This window comes from Heterodontus francisci, chromosome 11, assembly GCF_036365525.1.
Source record: "Heterodontus francisci isolate sHetFra1 chromosome 11, sHetFra1.hap1, whole genome shotgun sequence".
Lineage (NCBI taxonomy): Eukaryota > Metazoa > Chordata > Chondrichthyes > Heterodontiformes > Heterodontidae > Heterodontus > Heterodontus francisci.
The window spans coordinates 90,069,559-90,089,075 of NC_090381.1; the positions used below are offsets into that span (position 1 = coordinate 90,069,559).

At 44.3% G+C, this 19,517-nt stretch overlaps 1 protein-coding gene across 2 annotated transcripts in view; it reads left to right on the forward strand.

Moving 5' to 3' along the window:
- Positions 1-19,517, forward strand: part of LOC137374922 (multiple epidermal growth factor-like domains protein 6) — a 355,699-nt gene that overhangs the window by 13,154 nt on the left and 323,028 nt on the right. For both annotated transcript variants that reach the window (XM_068041513.1, XM_068041514.1), the window contains exons 3-4: positions 222-331; positions 1,554-1,658. In XM_068041513.1, coding sequence (XP_067897614.1) covers positions 222-331; positions 1,554-1,658 — 215 coding nt within the window. The remainder of the gene's footprint in view (positions 1-221; positions 332-1,553; positions 1,659-19,517) is intronic.

A 19,517-nucleotide genomic window follows, 5' to 3' on the forward strand; every position in this document is an offset into this window, starting at 1 on the left:
CATTCCAGGATGACACACTCTAACCATTTTACCTTTTAGTACATCCTGCTTCTGGTAGACTGAGATTAAATGCTTGCCATGTGGGGAAACTGGAACGTGAACTCATGTGCGAGTGTTCCAAGATGCAGGCTGTTGTTATGACTGAATGAACTGTCCTAGATATTTGAAAATGACTCCAGTTTGGCTGATGTATTGAAATACTTACTCCTTTTACCTTATAGGACTGGGTATTATACCGCCTATAGACAGGTATACAGTGTGGAACTCCAGATCATCTATAAATGCTGTCCAGGCTGGAACCAGCAAAATGAGGAACCAGGCTGCTTACATCGTAAGTGTCATCTTCCCCTTTTGGGTCAATAGCTGTTATTACAGCCCGATTCTCTCCAACTCGATGACAAGATGATGTTATCATTTGAGTACGGAGGAATTGATCCTGGAAGGAAGGATGTAAACCTAACAGTAGATCAGGTCATTGTCTTGTCTTTGGGATGGGGATTTAAAAGTGGGGAGGAAAAATATATTTGTATGTGTTGTCATCTCCCTGAAATAAACTAAGGAACTTTTACTAAAAACGAAGGCCATTCTTACAGTAAGAGTGATATTGCTGAATGTGGCTTGAGATCTCCATCCATGTAGCTTCTAAATTTCTTGTAACATTGGGGAGCATTCTTGATTAATAAAACACTGTTTTACAAAACACATCATTTACAGTTGTGAATGTATGGTGGGCTCCACCAAGTGAGAGTAATCAATATAGTGTGACATGCCATTTAATTATTTTCTTGTTACACATTAGGTCCATGTACTATCTGAGCTGTGAGCCACTGCACCAAGTGCCAATTGTGCCACTCTAATCAGCTAGTAGAGAGTTGGACCACAAATGACTGTACTAGACCATTCCTTGTAATTTTCCTTCAACCTCCATCCTTACCCAGTGCATGGGTAGTACATAATAATGCTCCCTCCTGATACATTCAAAAAATGCTGACTGTGGGATACGGTCCCCGGAAGTGCAGAAGGTTTTAGTTTAGGCAGGCATCAAGATCGGCGCAGGCTTGGAGGGCCGAATGGCCTGTTCCTGTGCTGTACTGTTCTTTGTTCTTTGTGGGACAGTGGGTTGGAATAATATACTTTCATTTCTAGAACCTGGTTTTGATTCAAATTCACAGTGAGGATTCAAACCACATTTTAAGCACATAAGCATTATAAATCAAGTTCTTCATGGAGATAAATTCACAACATTGGCTGCAAACCTGATTGAATTTAATGCCACTGGGGCCATGCTATTGTTCTTTATCTAATCAGGGTTAAGGCAGAGTACTGGAGCAGAGTAGAGGCAATTTTAATTTGCATCCAACTTTGAGCAGAGTAATGGTGACAGTGAGTGCAAAAGGTGGAAACATTCAATTTCCCAGCACTGACATCCTTGGCATGTAAGCAATAAAACTAGAAGCAAATTAATTACCTCTAGAATGAAAAAAAACTCTTTTATTTGAATTCCTGAAAAATGTTCCATCATTTTAAAGTGTATGGTGTTTGCACTTCCCCAGCTACGTGTGCTATTGGCACCTGCTTCAATGGAGGGAAGTGTACTGAAGGGATTTCTCAGGTGTGCCAGTGTCCAGAGGGTTTCCAGGGCCCTCGATGTCAGTATGGTAAGTTATTGCACAATGTATGCATTGACTTATTTGTGAAATGGTTTTGAATTATAAGCGGTACAAATCACGCAATCCAGGCACATGCAGAGACCCTGAAAGTCTATGCATGGCAATTGGAGAACTTTTTTAAAAAGTTCATATTCCTTCTGCATATCAATAGCTGATTAACAGTAATAGCTGATGGTCAATCCAGACAAGTTGTTCACACTGACAAAGGGATCAAAAACTAGGGGACATAGTTTTAAAATAAGGAATTTATTTCAGCAAAAGCAAAGCAGGCAGAAGCAATAGGTTATGCGGGAAAGTTAACAGTATAAATAGATTCAAAAGACAACTTCTGGAGAATAAGAGAGAATGGAAGGAAATGGAATGAAGGCAGAAAAATAATCCAGTGTAAAAGTGGCAGGCGTGATGTGCTAATTAGTCATTTTCAGTTCTTAAAATTTGCTGTTCTCCTTATTCAGGGCAATGTTCAGATGAATGTTGTTTTCTTTGGGCAATGTTTAGAGGAGAGTTCTGCAAAGCAGGGCTTTTTTTTATTTGTTCATGGGATGTGAGTCTCACTGGCAAGGCCAGCATTTATCACCCATCCTTAATTGCCCTTGAGAGGGTGGTGGTGAGCGGCCTTCTTAACTGCTGCAGTCCATCTGGTGTGGATACACTCACAGTCTTGTTAGGAAAGGAGTTCTAGGTTTTTGACCCAGTGACAGTGAAGGAATGGTGATATATTTCCAAAGAGGGGAACTTGCAGATGGTGGTGTACATATCCATTTTCTGCCCTTGGTCTTCGAGTTGGAAGAGGTTGAGGGTTTATAAGGTGCTGTCGATGGAGCCATGGCGAGTTGCTGCAGTGCATCTGGTAGATGGTACTCACTGCAGCCATGGTGTGCCAGAGGTGGAGGGAGTTTATGGTGGTGGATGGGGTGCTGATCAAATGGGCTGCTTTGTCCTGGATGTTGTTGAGCTGGTTGAGTGTTATTGGAGCTGCACTCATCCAGGCAAATGGAAAGTATTCCATTACACTCCTAACTTGTGTCTTGTAGATGATGGACAGGCTTTGAGGAGTCAGGAGGTGAGTTACTCACTCTGACCTGCTGTAATAACCACAGTATGTATATGGCTGATCCAGTTCAGTTTCTGGTCAATGGTAACCCCCCAGGATGTTGATAATGGGGCAATCAATGAGGGTAATGCTTTTGCATGTTAAGGGGCGATGTTTAGATTTTCTCTTGTTGCAGATTGTCATTGCCTGGCACTTGGGTGGCACGAATGTTACTTGCCACTTATCAGCCCAAGCCTGACATGTGGAGAAAATTGAGAGCTCTCTTGGTCCAGCCTATGCTGATGTGCATAGATGGCTGGGAATTTCCTCGGAGCTTCTCCCTTTCTGCTGCCGTAACTCCTCTGGAAGAGCAGTGGAACCATAAAACCATAAAAGTTACGGCACAGGAGGCCATTCAACCCATAGTGTCTGTGCCATCTGAAAAAACTAGCTGCCCAATCTAATCCCACCTTCCAGCACCTGGTCTTGCAGCTTATACAGCACTTCAGATGCATGTCCAGGTCCCTTTCAAATGAGTTGAGGGTTTCTGCCTCCACCACTGATCTGGGCAGAGAATTCCAGACACCCACCACCCTCTGGGTGAAAAAGCTTTTCCTCACGTCCCCTCTCATCTTTCTACCAATCACCTTAAATCTGTGCCCCCGGTAATTGACCTCTCCACTAGGGGAAACAGGTCCTTCCTGTCTACTCTATCAAGATCCCTCATAATTTTGTACACCTCAATTAAGTCACCCCCCAGCCTCCTCTGTTCTAAGGAAAACAACCCTACCCTATCCAATCTTTCCTCATAGCTGCAACTTTCAAGCCCTGACAACATTCTTGTAAATCTCCTCTGTACTCTCTCCAGAGCAATTATGTTCTTCCTGTAATGTGGTGACCAGAAATGTACTCAATACTCCAGCTGTGGCCTAACCAGCATTTTATACAGTTCCAGCATTACATCCCTGCTTTTGTATTCTATATCTCAGCCAATAAAGGTATGCATTCCATATGCCTTCTTCACCACTCTATCTACCTGTCCTGCTACCTTCAGGGACCTGTGGACATGCACTCCAAGATCTCTCACTTCTTCTAACCCTCTCAGTATCCTTCCATTTATTGTGTATTCCCTTGCCTCGTTTGCCATCCCCAAATGCATTACCTCACAATTCTCTGAATTGAATTCCATTTGCCTCTTTTCCGCCCACTCAACCAAACCATTGATATCATTCTGGAGTCTACAGCTATCCTTCACCCCTGCATTTTCTATGCTCCTTTAGGCTTTCTAAAGTATTAATTTTTTTGTGACTGTCATAAGGTTTCTTTATCTGCTTTATCTTACCCTGTATGCTTCTAGATAACCAGGTGGCTCTAGATTTGGCAGTACCACCCTTTTTCTTTGTGGGGACATGTCTACAATGTGCCAATAGAATCACTCTTATGAATGCCTCCCACTGGTTTGCCACTGATATTCCTTCAGGTAGCTGTATCCAATCCACTTTAGCTAGATCATCTCTCAGCTTCGTAAAATTTGCTTTCCATTTGCCTTCCCCCAACTTACGTGCATAAGTAGGATTTTGGCTGCACATTGGGCAATGCTACGTGGTGGAGCGGAGCAGCACCAAGGAAATTCACAGCTTATGTGTTACTCACCATTCATCAGGAAACAGGTTCTGAGACCATAAGAGTTCTGCATATTCACTCTGTCATTTTGGTTTTGAGAGAGGAGACAGGACATTGATTGGGCTAGGAATTTCCTTAACTGTTCCCACTCCATTCCCGTAACTTTACTGGAAGTGTTGCGGAAAGCCCAGTTTCAGTCTCTCTGGTAAAGTTACAATGGTAGAGCAAGAGGAACTCTGAGGAAATTCCCAGCCTTTCTCCAGAAAGAAATGTTTCAATTGTACTGTTACTATTTCCTATCCCATAACACTTATGTATTATGTACACTTATGTAGTTATGCATAGAATCACAGAATTGTTACAGTGCAAGAGGAGGCCATTCGGCCTATCGTGTCTGCACCAGCTCTCTGAATAAGCAATTCACTTCGTGCCACTCCCCTGCCTTCTCTCTGTAACCCTGTACATTCTTCCTTGTCAAATAACAGTCTAATTCCCTTTTGAATGCTTCAATTGAACCTGCCTCCACCACACTGAGACAGTGCATTCCAGGCCTTAACCACTTGCTGCGTGAAAAAGATTTTCCTCATGTCGCTTTTGTTTCTTTTACCAATTACTTTAAATCTGTGCCCTCTCGTTCTCGATCCTTTCACAAGTGGGAACAGTTTCTCTCTATCTACTCTGACAAGACCCCTCATGATTTTGAATACTTTTATCAAATCTCCTCTCAGCCTTCTTTTTTCCAAGGAAAATAGTCCTAACTTCTCCACTCTATCTTCATAACTGAGGTTCCTCATCCCTGGAACCATTCTCGTGAATCTTTTCTGCACTCTCTCCAATGCCTTCACGTCCTTCCTAAAGTGCAGCACCCACAACTGGACACAATACTCCAGTTGAGGCCGATCCAGAGTCTTAAATAAGTTCAACATAGCCTCCTTGCTCTTGTACTCTGTGCCCCTATTAATAAAGCCCAGGATACTGAATGCTTTATTAACCGCGCTCTCAACCTGTCCTGTCACCTTTGATGACTTATTCACATATACTCCCAGGTCTCTCTGCTCCTGCACCCCCTTTAGAATTGTACCCTTTATTTTATATTGTCTCTCCATGTCCTTCCTACCGAAGTGAATCACTTCACGTTTCTCCACATTGAACATCATCTGCCACCTGTCCGCCTATTCCACCAACTTGTCTGTCTTTTTGAAGTTCTATACTATCCTCACTGCTCAAAATGCTTCCAAATTTCATATCATCCACAAACTTTGAAATTGTGTCCTGTACACCAAGGTCTAGGCCATTAATATATATCAGGAAAAGCAAGGGACCCAACACTAAGCCCTGGAGAACTCAACCACAAACCTTCCTCCAGCCTGGAAAATATCCATTAACCACTACTCTTTGTTTTCTGTCACTCAGCCAATTCTGTATCCGTGTTGGTACTGTCCCTTTTATTCCGTGAGCTATTATTTCCTCACAAGTCTGTTGTGTGGCACTGTATCAAACGTCTTTTGAAAGTCCATGTACACCACATCAACAGCATTGCCCTCATCAACCCTCTCTGTTACCTCTTCAAAAATCTCCAGCAAATTAGTTAAACATGATTTTCCCTTTAGAAATCCACACTTATGAATTTACCTTTCTAGAGATGCTTAAGCTCTGATTACTGTTTTTGTACAGCATAACCCAGGTAACCAGAAAGGTAAATGGTGTAAACTGCAGCAATGCTAGCATTAAAAATATGTAATTACTGAGATTTATAGATCGCTCTAAAAATGGGGGTCTAGAGATGATAATCCATAGATGCAGCATTCTCCCTCACCCAGACTGTTGGAGGCGGGTTTGGGAGTGAGCGGGGTGGGAAAGTCCTACAAAATGACATCGAATCGGGATCCCGATGTGATCCTGCCCTCTTCTGGCTTTTCCTGGAGCAGCATTGAAGGCAAGCGGGGAACCCCCTTGGATTGGTCAGGTAAGTAATTAAGAGTTTGTTGAGGTTGTTAAACCAAGTATGAGGTCCTTTCACCACAGAATTCCCAGCCTCCAACCTGATGTTGTAGCCACAGCATTTATGTGGCTGGTCCAGTTCAGTTTCAGGTTAATGGTAACCCCTAGGATGTTGATAGTGGGGGATTCAGTGATGCTAATGTCATTGACTGTCAAGGAGAGATGGTTAGATTCTCTCTTGTTCGAGATCGTCATGGCAAACAGATAGTGACGAACATCAAAAATCTGAAGATTTTGTGGGACCAGTGAAATTGAAGGTGTAGAGAGACCATCTGAGGGAGTGGTATCTTTCAGATGCGATGTTAAACTGAGGCTCAGTCTGCCCTCTCAGGTGGACGTAGAAGATTCCATGGCACTATTCTGACGAAGGATTGGAGAGTTATCTCTGGTGGCCAATATTTATCCCTCAATCAACATCAGAAAACAGATTATCTGGTCATTATCACATTACTGTTTTAGGGAGCTTACTGTGTGCAAATTTGCTGCCACATTTCCTACATTACAACAGTGACTACACTTCAAAAGTACTTCATTGACTGTAAAGTGCTTCGGGATGTCCAGTGGTTGCGAAAGGCATGATATAAATGCAAGTCTTTCTTTTTTCTCCATATTATCAATAGGATATAGAGGCACTCAAGAAGGTGCAACAAACATTTGCTAGAATGACGCCAGAACTAGAATGATATCATTAAAGATTGAATTGGCTGGGACTCATTTTTTCTAGAAAAGAGAAGACTGTGGGGTGATCTGAGAGAGATCTTTAAAAACATGGAAGGGTTTAATAGGGTAGACATAGTGAAAATGTTTCCACTTATGGGGAAGGCCAGAACTGCTGCTGTCACTTGTAGCTATTCCGCCAGGAGATCTGTTGGCAAGGTATGTCATGCTCGTCTATCTTGCCCAATCCTCACACATTCACTGTAGCTCATCTTCAACCATAAATATAAATATAAGATAGTCACTAATGAATCCAACAGGGAATTAAGGAGAAACTTATTTACCCAAAGAATGGTTAGAATGTGGAACTCGCTACCATGAGGATTAGTTGAGGCATAGATGCATTTAAGGGGAAGCTAGATAAATATAAGAGGGAAAAAGGAATAGAATATGTCGATGGGGTTAGATGAAATAGGGTGGGGGGAGGTTCTTCTGGAACAAAAACATTGGCATGGACTTGTTGTCCTGACTGGCCTCTTTCTTTACTCCCAGAATTCGAGATCCAAGGGATCAGGGGGATTGAGGAATTGAAGGAAATTAGTTTTAGTAAGAAGGTTGTATTGGAGAAATTATTGGGGCTGCAGGTTGATAAGTCACCAGTGTTATGATCAGGTGAGAAGGGGTCAAGGGGTTCCCTCTCAGCCTTTGCCTGGTTTAACTATACCAGGGTTTAATTTTAAAATATTGTGTTTTTAGCTCGCTCTTAGTGAATCCTTGTTCACTGCTCCAATTGTAAGGCAAAGAAATCAAACAGGTTTCCTTGATTTAAACAAGAAAGATAGAAGTTTATTAATCTTAAACTCTAATCCGGTTAACGACTATGAATATGCGACGTGGCCACACTAGCATGCATGCGCAGTAAACACTGACACAGATAGAGACAGAAAAAGTAGAAGGAATAAAGGTGAAAGGTTTGAGGCAATATCTGGTAGTTATAGTTCAATGTGGAGTCTTTGGTTGTTGGTAGGTCTTGCAATACATTGGGGCCCAGTTCACGCTTCAACTTGTTCCGATGTAGGAGTCTTTTCTATCTTGAGGTTTACATGTCTTCCGTGGGTCCGGTGGCTTGGGAGAAAGTGAGGGAAAGAGAGAGAGGCTTCCTTGTTCCAGCTTCAGTGGCACACAGCTTTCAGAATTCAAACTGTCCTATGGCTAATTCAAAAAACCTGGACCAGCCAGTTAGTCATGTGACGAGCTGGTTTAACCAGTCCTGGCTCTGTGGATTGTATCATCTTAGCAGGGCCTGGAATGCGCTTCCTTACACCTTCAGTGTCTGGTAATCAAAATCCATTTGGGTTAATAGGATTAGGGAATAGTCCTTTGTCTTGACAAGCAGCATTTCTTAATATGCAAATGTACCTCCAGCCCAGTGTCTGGTGAGCTTCAAACAAGTAATTTCTTCACTCCAGCAACAGTTTAAAATCAATGTTCATATGACAAAATTAATATGCTTCATTATTGGCAGGTGGGGGTCTGCATGACACCAGGACCTGATATTTTATATCCCAGAATGTTGAAAGAGGTAGCTATGGAGATAGTGGATGCATTGGTGATCATCTTCCAAAATTCTATAGATTCTGGAGCAGTTCCTGCAGATTGGAAGGTGGCAAATGTCGCCCCACTATTTAAGAAGGGAGGGAGAGAGAAAAATGGGGAATTACAGACCTGTTAGCCTTATATTAGTCATTGGGAAAATGCTAGAATCTATTCTAAAGGATGTGATAAATGGACACTTGGATAATAATGATCTGATTGGGCATAGTCAACATGGATTTATGAATGGGAAATCATGTTTGATAAACCTGTTGGAGTTTTTTGAGGATGTTACTAACAGAATTGATAAAGGGGAGTCGGTGGATGTGATATACTTGGATTTTCAGAAGGCTTTTGATAAAGTCCCCCACAGGAGGTTGATTAGCAAAATTAAAGCACAACGGATAGGAGGTAATATACTGGCATGGATTAAGGATTGGTTAACAGGCAGAAAACAGAGAATAGGAATAAAAGAGTTGTTCTCACGTTGGCAGGCTGTGACGAGTGGGGTACTGCAAGGATCAGTACTTGGACCCCAGCTGTTCATAATATCTTTCAATGATTTGGATGTGGGGATCAAATGTAATATTTCCAAGTTCACAGATGACACAAAACTAGGTGGGAATGTGTGTTGTGAGGAAGATGCAAAGCAGCTTCAAGGGGATTTGAAAAGACTTAGTGAGTGGGCAAGAATATGGCAGATGGAATATAATGCGGAAAAATGTGACATTATCCACTTTGGTAGGAGGAATAGATGTGCAGAGTATTTCTGAAATGGTAAGAGATTAGAAAGTGTAGATGTACAAAGGGACCTGGGTGTCCTGGTCAATAAGTCACTGAAAGCTAACATACAGGTGCAGCAAGCAATCAGGAAGGCTAGTGGTATGCTAGCCCTTATCGCAAGAGGATTTGAGTACAGGAGTAGTGAAGTCTTGCTTCAATTGTATAGAACGTTGGTGAGACTGCACGTGGAGTACTGTGTGCTGTTTTGGTCCCCTTACCTGAGGAAGGATATTATTGCCGTAGAGGGAGTGTAACGAAGGTTCACCAGACCTGTTCCTGGGATGGTGGACTGTGCTATGAAGAGAGATTGGGAAAATTGGGCCTGTATTCTCTCGAGTTTCGAAGAATGAGAGGTGATCTCATTGAAACCTACAAAATACTTAAAGGGATAGACAGGGTAGATGCAGGTAAGATGTTTCCCCTGGTTGGGGAGTTCAGACCAGGGGACACAATTTCAAAATAAGGGGGAAGCTACTTAGGATAGCGATGAGAGAAATTTCTTTACTCAGAGGATTGTGAATCTTTGGAATTCTCTACCCCAGAGGGCTGTGGAAGCTCAGTCATTGAGTATGTTTAAAGCAGAGATTGACAGATTTCTAAATACCAATGACATAAGGGGATATGCAGATAGTGTGGAAAAAGGCATTGAAGTGGATGATCAGCCATGACCATATTGAATGGCGGAGCAGGCTCGATGGGCTGAATGGCCGACTCCTGCTCCTATGTTCCTATGTTCCTGTAAATACTATGTAAGACTGCTTTGAAAGATGGGTGCTTTAAACTTTCTCCTATTTGCTTAATCTCTTCCTATGTACGTGCAAGATTATAAATGGCAAGACTCAGAAGCCTCAAGTTCAATTAAAAATTTGGAGGTAGATCATCATCTTTGCCTCCTGGGCAGTGATCTGATTTCAATGGAATGACAAACTGGCAGGATCTGTAAAACGCAGGCAGTCTACTGCTTAAGTCTCCATATTGAATACTGTTGGTTGTCCACTCTGTCATTGTTGCAAACAAGATTAAATTAGGCTAGCTTTTCTTATTATTTTGAGATTCCTCTCAATGCTTTAGTACTTTTCCTTCCCTGCTGTCCAACTTTCTCCTCATTGCTATGAATAGTTCAAATAGCTGCCTTGGCTCAGTAGCAGCACTTTTGCCTCTGAGTCAGAAGGTTATGAGTTCAACTCCCACTCCAGAGACTTGAGGATGTAATCTAGTCTGACACTTCAGAAACTTGGAAAGGGTGATTATAGCCCAGCTAATGTCTTTTTTTGAAGAGACTTTAAGTCCTCTCCATATGACTCCAGATGAGCTGTGCTTTTTCAAATGACTGCTTGAGTTGGATGACACATAAATTTGGAACAGTATTTACTTTGCAATGCATTCCATTCAACAGCCCATATTTAACCTGTGTCCTGCTGGAAATTTCAAGAATTCCTCTGAAGTTGAATGGAAATTAGATGGACATTTGGATCCAGTTAAGGCAGAAAGATTGCACGAAGGCACTGCATGAAAGACTGTGGGCAGTTGGGGGTGGGGGCGGGGGTGGTGGTGGAATAGAATTGTTAAACTGACTATTTTATGCCCAACAGTACGTCAGGGTTCAAACACGTGTCTTGATTGGTAAAGGAAGAGGGAGAGGTAGAGAGATGGATAAATAGATCCTTGAAGGACTCCAGAGTTAATGGTATGGGAGCAGCAAAAGAGACCATTGCAGGCAATTTTCTGACTCTGATTGGATAGATGAGAATGGAACCAGGCAAAGACAGGCCGGGAACAAAATAGCCATATGCCTGTCCATCCTTGGCCTTGGGTCTGGCATGTGACCCTCATGAGTCCCTAGTTAGTGGAAATGACAAAACCAGTTTAAACGTGGAGAAGTTCAAGCTTTCAACATTGTGTTCCCAAAAATCAGTGAGAATTCCACCTGTCTCTTGGCCAACTGTGAAGGAGTAACTGGCGGAACCCACTGGAATATGTCATGAACTCAGTTATGCTAAATCCCTGCCATTTCCAGGACTCACTGGTGTGCTTTATAAGGGACAGAACACTGTCTGCCCGATGCAAGACAAGTGTTTTCAGGCAGTAGGGCCAAGGGCAGCTACTCCCTATTCCAGGAGCCCCTGCTTCCTTGGCTTAATTGGGACCCTTGAGGCTGGTACATTTGGTGAGATGAGCCATGTCTGTATCCAGATGGGCAGATGTGGGCTCCACAAAAGAGGTGGTTGGGGGTTGGGGTCTGGGTTCCTGAAGCAAGAAGCATCTTTTTTTTAAAGTACGTAGATTGCCCCCCCCCCCCCCCGTTATACAGTGACCCACAGGGACATGGGCAGGGTCTGGGGACACCCCTGCTCCTTGCCATGGCAAGTTGATGCAGGATTTGCCAGTTGCATAGTCCAGGCAGGCACTGGAGATGTGCCCACCTGGTCCGTGTAAGTTAGGTACCCTCTACTTGACATCTTGCTGGAAGGAACAGGCAAGTGCAAGCCTGGTATAAGCAGTGGGATTTTCTTCTGTGGATTCTTGAGGCCCATTTTTATTGTAAAAGAAAGACTTGCATTTCTAGGGCAGCCTTCATAACCACCAGACATCTCAAAGCGTTTTACAGCCCATGAAGTACTTTTGAAGTGTAATCATTGTTGCAATGTAGGAAACACAGCAGCCAATTTACGCAGAATCACAGAATTGTTACAATGCAGAAGGAGGCCATTTAGTTCATCATGTCCGCACTGGCTCTCTGAATGAGCAATTCCCTCAGTTATATTCCCTCGCCTTCTCTCCGTAATGCTGCACATTCTTCCTTTTCATACAACTGTCTAATTCCCTTTTGAATGCTTTAATTGAACCTGCCTCCACCATATTCTCAGGCAGCACATTCCAGACCTTAACCACTTGCTGTGTGAAAAAGTTTTTCCTCATGTCACTTTTGCTTCTCTTACCAATTACTTTAAATCTGTGCTCTCTCGTTCTCGATCCTCTCACGAGTGGGAACAGTTTCTCTCTATCTACAGTCCAGACCCCTCATGATTTTGAATACTTACATATAGAACATAGAACATAGAACATACAGCACAGAACAGGCCCTTCGGCCCACAATGTTGTGCCGATCCTTTGTCCTCTGTCAAGGACAATTTAATCTATACCCCATCATTCTCCTTTATCCATATACCTATCCAAAAGCCTTTTGAAAGTCCCTAAAGTTTCTGACTCAACAACTTCCCCGGGCAAGGCATTCCATGCCTCGACCACTCTCTGGGTAAAGAACCTTCCCCTGACATCCCCCTTATATCTCCCACCCTTCACCTTAAATTTATGACCCCTTGTAACGCTTTGCTCCACCCGGGGAAAAAGTTTCTGACTGTCTACCCTATCTATTCCCCTGATCATCTTATAAACCTCTATCATGTCACCCCTCATCCTTCTCCTTTCTAATGAGAAGAGGCCTAGAATGTTCAGCCTTTCCTCGTAAGACTTATTCTCCATTCCAGGCAACATCCTGGTAAATCTCCTCTGCACCCTCTCCAAGGCTTCCACATCCTTCCTAAAATGAGGCGACCAGAACTGCACACAGTACTCCAAATGAGGCCTTACCAAGGTCCTGTACAGCTGCATCATCACCTCATGGCTCTTAAATTCAATCCCTCTGCTAATGAACGCTAACACCCCATATGCCTTCTTCACAGCCCTATCCACTTGAGTTGCAACTTTCAATGATCTATGCACATAGACCCCAAGGTCTCTCTGCTCCTCCACATGCCCAAGAACCCTACCGTTAACCCAGTATTTTGCATTCATGTTTGTCCTTCCAAAATGGACGACCTCACACTTTTCAGGGTTAAACTCCATCTGCCACTTTTCAGCCCAGCACTGCAACCTATCCAAGTCCCTTTGCAGACGACAATAGCCCTCCTCGGTATCCACAACTCCACCAACCTTTGTATCATCTGCAAATTTACTGACCCACCCTTCGACTTCCTCATCCAAGTCGTTAATAAAAATCACAAACAGGAGAGGACCCAGAACTGATCCCTGCGGCACGCCACTGGTAACTGGGCTCCAGGCTGAGTATTTACCATCTAAGACCACTCTCTGCCTTCTATCAGTTAGCCAATTCTTAATCCAACTGGCCACATTCCCCACTATCCCATGCCTCCTGACTTTCTCCATAAGTCTACCATGGGGGACCTTATCAAATGCCTTACTAAAATCCATGTACACCACATCCACTGGTTTACCCTCATCCACTTGCTTGGTCACCTGCTCAAAGAATTCAATCAGGCTTGTGAGGCAAGACCTACCCCTCACAAAACCGTGCTGACTGTCCCGAATCAAGCAGTGTCTTTCCAGATGCTCAGAAATCCTATCCCTCAGCACCTTTTCCATCAACTTGCCTACCACCGAAGTAAGACTAACTGGCCTGTAATTCCCAGGGTTGTTCCTATTCCCTTTCTTGAACAGGGGCACAACATTTGCCACCCTCCAATCACCTGGTACCACCCCCGTCAGCAGAGAAGATGAAAAGATCATTGCCAGCGGCTCTGCAATTTCATCCCTTGCTTCCCATAACATCCTTGGATATACCCCGTCAGGCCCGGGAGACTTGTCTATCTTCAAGTTATTCAAAAACCCCAACACATCTTCCCTCCTAACGAGCACTTCCTCGAGCTTACCAGTCTGTTTCACACCGTCCTCTTCAGTAATACACCCCTTCTCATTCGTAAATACCGAAGAGAAGTACTCATTCAAAACCTCACTTATCTCTTCCGGCTCAACACACAGTCTCCCGCTATTGTCCTTGACCGGACCTATGGTCCCCCTAGTCATCCTCATATTTCTGACATACGCGTAAAAGGCCTTGGGGTTTTCTTTTATCCTACCCGCCAAGCATTTTTCATGCCCTCTCTTAGCTCTCCTAATCCCTTTCTTCAGATCCTTCCTGGCCATCTTGTATCCCTCCAGAGCTATGCCTGTGCCCTTTTTCCTCAACTTTATATACGCATCCTTCTTCTTCCTAACAAGACTCTCAACCTCTCTTGTCAACCACGGTTCCCTCACATGACCATCCCTTCCCTGTCTGACAGGGACATGCTTATCAATGGCCCCTACTATCTGCTCCTTGAAAAAGTTCCACATTTCGACCGTGCCCTTCCCTGCCAGCATATGCTCCCAACTTATGCTCCTCAGTTCCTGCCTGACAGCATCATATCTACCCTTCCCCCAATTGTAAACCTTGCCCAGTTGCACATACCTATCCTTCTCCATTACCACAGTGAATGCTACAGAATTGTGATCACTATCTCCAAAGTGCTCGCCCACCAACAGCTCTATCACTTGCCCTGGTTCATTACCTAGTACCAAATCCAATATTGCCTCCCCTCTGGTCGGGCAGTCTACATACTGAGTCAGAAAAGCTTCCTGGACATACTGCACAAACACTACCCCATCCAAACTATTCGATCTAAAGAGTTGCCAATCAATATTTGGGAAGTTGAAATCCCCCATAATTACTACCCTGTGACTTCTGCTCCTTTCCAAAATCTGTTTCCCAATCTGCTCTTCCACCTCCCTGCTGCTATTGGGGGGCCTATAGAAAACTCCCATCAAGGTGACTGCTCCTTTCCTGTTCCTGACCTCAACCCACAGTGCCTCAGTCGGCAGATCCTCCTCGAAAATTCTTTCAGCAGTTGTTACACTATTTCTAACTAACAATGCCACCCCCCCACCTCTTTTACCACCATTCCTAATCTTATGAAAACATCTATAACCAGGTACCTCCAAAAACCATTCCTCCCCCTCACCTATCCACGTTTCAGTGATGGCCACAACATCGTAGTCCCAAGTGCCCATCCACGCCTTCAATTCACTCACCTTATTCCTGATGCTTCTTGCGTTGAAGTATACGCACTTTAACCCTTCTCCGTGCCCATCTGTCCTCTGTGACAGTGCTACCTTCCCCAATACCTCACTACACTCTTTGTCTTTCTGAGTGGACCCACTGGTCCCTGGATTACAAGTCCGGTTCCCATCCCCCTCCCAAACTAGTTTAAACCCTCCCGAACAGTACTAGCAAACCTCCCTCCCAGGATATTGGTGCCCCTCTGGTTCAGATGCAGCCCGTCCTGTTTGAACAGGTCCCATCTTCCCCAGAATGCAGTCCAATTATCCAAGAACTGGAAGCCCTCCCTCCTACACCATTCCTGCAGCCACGTGTTCAGCTGTGCTCTCTCCCTATTCCTAGCCTCACTATCACGTGGCGCCGGCAACAAACCAGAGATAACAACTCTGTCCGTCCGAGCTTTCAGCTTCCAGCCTAACTCCCTAAACTCACTTCTAACATCTGTGCCACCCTTCCTTCCTACGTCGTTGGTGCCAATGTGCACCACGACCTCTGGCTGCTCCCCCTCCCCTTTAAGGATCCTGAAGACGCGATCACAAACATCACGGACCCTGGCACCAGGGAGGCAACAAACCATCCGTGCGTCTCGCCTGCGCCCACAGAACCGCCTGTCGGTACTCCTCACCATCGAGTCCCCGATGACTAGTGCTCTCCCGTTCTCCCTCCTTTCCTTCTGAGCCACAGTGCAGGACCCCGTGCCAGAGGCCCGGTCACTGCAGCCTGCCCCCGATAGGCCGTCCCCCCCAACAGTATCTAAAACTGTATACTTGTTGTTGAGGGGAACGACCACAGGAGATCCCTGCACTGACCTCTTCCCACCTCTAACTGTTACCCAGCTGCCTTTGATTTGTGGAGTAACGACCTCCGTGTAGCTTCTATCTATCACCCCCTCAGCTTCCCGAATGATCCTCAGTTCATCCAGCTCCAGCTCCAATTCCCTAACACGGTCTGATAGGAGCTGGAGACGGATGCACTTCCAGCAGGTGAAGTCGGCAGGGCCACCGGAGGTTTCCCTCACCTCGAACATTCTGCAGGAGGAGCACTGCACTACACTGGCTGCCATTTCTTTTATTCAATTACCCCTTAGTTAAGTACAACTATAGATATTAACAAAAACAGTAAATAGCTTACCTGCTCAGTCCTTTTTGGTTAGAGGAGGAGGGTAAAAAGGGTCTTATTATTATGTTAGAGGAGGAGGATGGGTGGGAGACACTACATGTGTAGCGGCTCGGGTTTACTCAGCTCCGCACCTTTAAGGAAAATACCTACCCAGGAGTCCTCGCTGCCGACCAGCTTCCGGTTCCTCCGGCGCCAAAAGAAACTCAAAGACAAGGAAAACAGTAAGTAAAACAGTAAGTACTTACTTTTAAAACACAGCTCCTGATGCCTTCACTCACCCACCGAAGAGTCGCTACCTTCTCCTGCTGCTCCGCCGGGAAATGAGGCCGAGTCCACGGAGCTCCGCACCTTTAAGGAAAATACCTACCCAGGAGTCCTCGCTGCCGACCAGCTTCCGGTTCCTCCGGCGCCAAAAGAAACTCAAAGACAAGGAAAACAGTAAGTAAAACAGTAAGTACTTACTTTTAAAACACAGCTCCTGATGCCTTCACTCACCCACCGAAGAGTCGCTACCTTCTCCTGCTGCTCCGCCGGGAAATGAGGCCGAGTCCACGGAGCTCCGCACCTTTAAGGAAAATACCTACCCAGGAGTCCTCGCTGCCGACCAGCTTCCGGTTCCTCCGGCGCCAAAAGAAACTCAAAGACAAGGAAAACAGTAAGTAAAACAATAAGTACTTACTTTTAAAACACAGCTCCTGATGCCTTCACTCACCCACCGAAGAGTCGCTACCTTCTCCTGCTGCTCCGCCGGGAGCCTTCTCTTCTCCAAGGAAAACAGTCCTAACTTCTCCAATCTATCTTCATAACTGAAGTTCCTCATCCCTGCAACCATTCTTGGAAATCTTTTCTGTTCTGTCCAATGCCTTCATGTCTTTCTGAAAGTGCCCACCCAGAACTAGATGCAATACTGCAGCTGAGGCTGAACTAGTGTCTTGTAGAAGGTCAACATACTTCATTGCTCTTGTACTCCATGCCCCCATTAATAAAGCCCAGAATACTGTGTGCTTTATTAACTGCTCTCTCAACCTGTCCTTCCACCTTCAATGACTTATGCACATATACACCTCGGTCCCTCTCCTTCTGCACCACCTCTAGAATTGTACCCTTTATTTTATATTGTCTCTCCATGCTCTTCCTACCAACATGAATCACTTCACATTTCTCTGCATTAAACTTAATCTGCCACCTGTCTGCCAATTCCGCCAACTTGTCTATGTCCTTTTGAAGTTCTAAATTATCCTCTTCACAGTGCTTCCAAGTTTTGTATCATCTGCAAACTTTGAAATTGTGCCCTGTACACCAAGGTCTAGGTCATTAATATATATCTGGAAAAGCAAGGGTCCCAACACTGTTCTCCACTACAAACCTTCCTCTAGCCTGAAAAACATCCATTGACCACTACACTTTGTTTCCTGTCACTCAGCCAATTTTGTATCCATGTTGCCTCCGTCCCTTTTATTCCACGAGCTACAAGTCTGTTGTGTGGCACTGTATCAAATGTGTTATTAAAGTCCATGTACACCACATCAACAGCATTGCACTCATCAACCCTTTCTGTTACCTCCTCAAAAACTCTAGCAAGTTAGTTAAACATGATTTTCCTTTAAGAAATCCATGCTGACTTTCGTTAATTAACTCGCATTTGTCCACGTGACTATTGATTTTGCCCCTAATTATTTTTTCTAGAAGTTTTCCCACCACTGAAGATAAACTGACTGGCCTGTAGTTGCTGGGCTTATCTTTACACCCTTTTTTGAACAAGGGTGTAACGTTTGCAATTCTCCAGTTCTCTGGCACCACCCCCGAGTCTAAGGAAGACTGAAAAATTATGGTCAGTGCCTCTGCGATTTCTATCCTCACTTCTGTCAGTATCCTTGGATGCATCACATCTAATCCTGGTGCTTTATCCACTTTAATTGCAGACAGCCTATCTAATACTTCCTCTTTATCAATTTTAAACCCCTCTAGTGTCTGACTTACCTCCTCTTTCAGCATTGCCTGTATTTCATCTTCTTCCTTGGTAAAGACAGATGCAAAGTATTCATTTAGTCCCTCAGCTATGCCCTCTGCCTCCATGTGTAAAACCCCTTTTTGGTCCCTAATCGACTCCACTCCTCCTTTTACCACCCTTTTACTATTTATATGCCTAGAGAAAACTTTGGGATTTCCTTTAATGCTAGCTGCCAGTCTCTTTTCATGCTCTCTCTTTGCTTCTCTTACTTGCTTTTTCACTTCCCCTCTGGACCTTTTATATTCAGGCTGGTTCTCAATAGTATTTTCTACCTGGCATCTGTCATAAGCACACTTTTTCTTCCTTATCTTAGTCTCTACTTCTTTTGTCATCCAGGGAGCTCTGGATTTGTTTGCCCTACTTTTCCTCTTCGGGAGAACATACCTTGACTGTGCCCAAACTATCTCTTCTTTGAAGGTAGCCCATTGTTCAACTATCAGTTTTCCTGACAGCTTTTGACTCCGATTTATTTGCCCCAGCTCCATTCTTAACCCTTTGAAGTTGGCCTTCCCCCAGTTAATTATTCTTACCCTGGATTGCTCTTTCTCCTTTTCCATAGTCAGCCTAAACCTTATGATACAATGATCACTATTCCCTAAATGCTATCCTATTGATATTTGATCCACTTGGCCCACCTCATTCCCAAGAACCAGGTCTAGCAGTGCCTCCTTTCTCGTTGGACTAGCAGCATACTGTTGTAGAAATTTTTCCTGAACACAATCGAGGAACTCTTGCCCCTCACTGCCCTTTATACTACTATTATCCCAGTCTATGTTTGGATAATTAAAGTCCCCCAATATAACTACCCTATAATTTTTGTACCTCTCTGTAATTTCCTTGCAAATTTGTTCCTCCACGTCCTTCCCACCAGCTGGTGGCCTATAGACAACACAGAGCAATATAACTGAATCTTTTTTGTTCCTTAGCTCTAGCCAAATTGATTCTGTCCTCGACCCCTCAGGGACATCCTTTTTCTCCAGCACTGCAATGCTCTCCTTCATCAATACCGCCACCCATTCCCCTTTTTTCCCTTTGCTATCTTTCCTGAACACCTTGTATCCAGAAATATTTAACACCCAGTCCTGCCCTCCTTTGAGCCAGGTCTCTGTTATAGCCGCAACATCATATTTC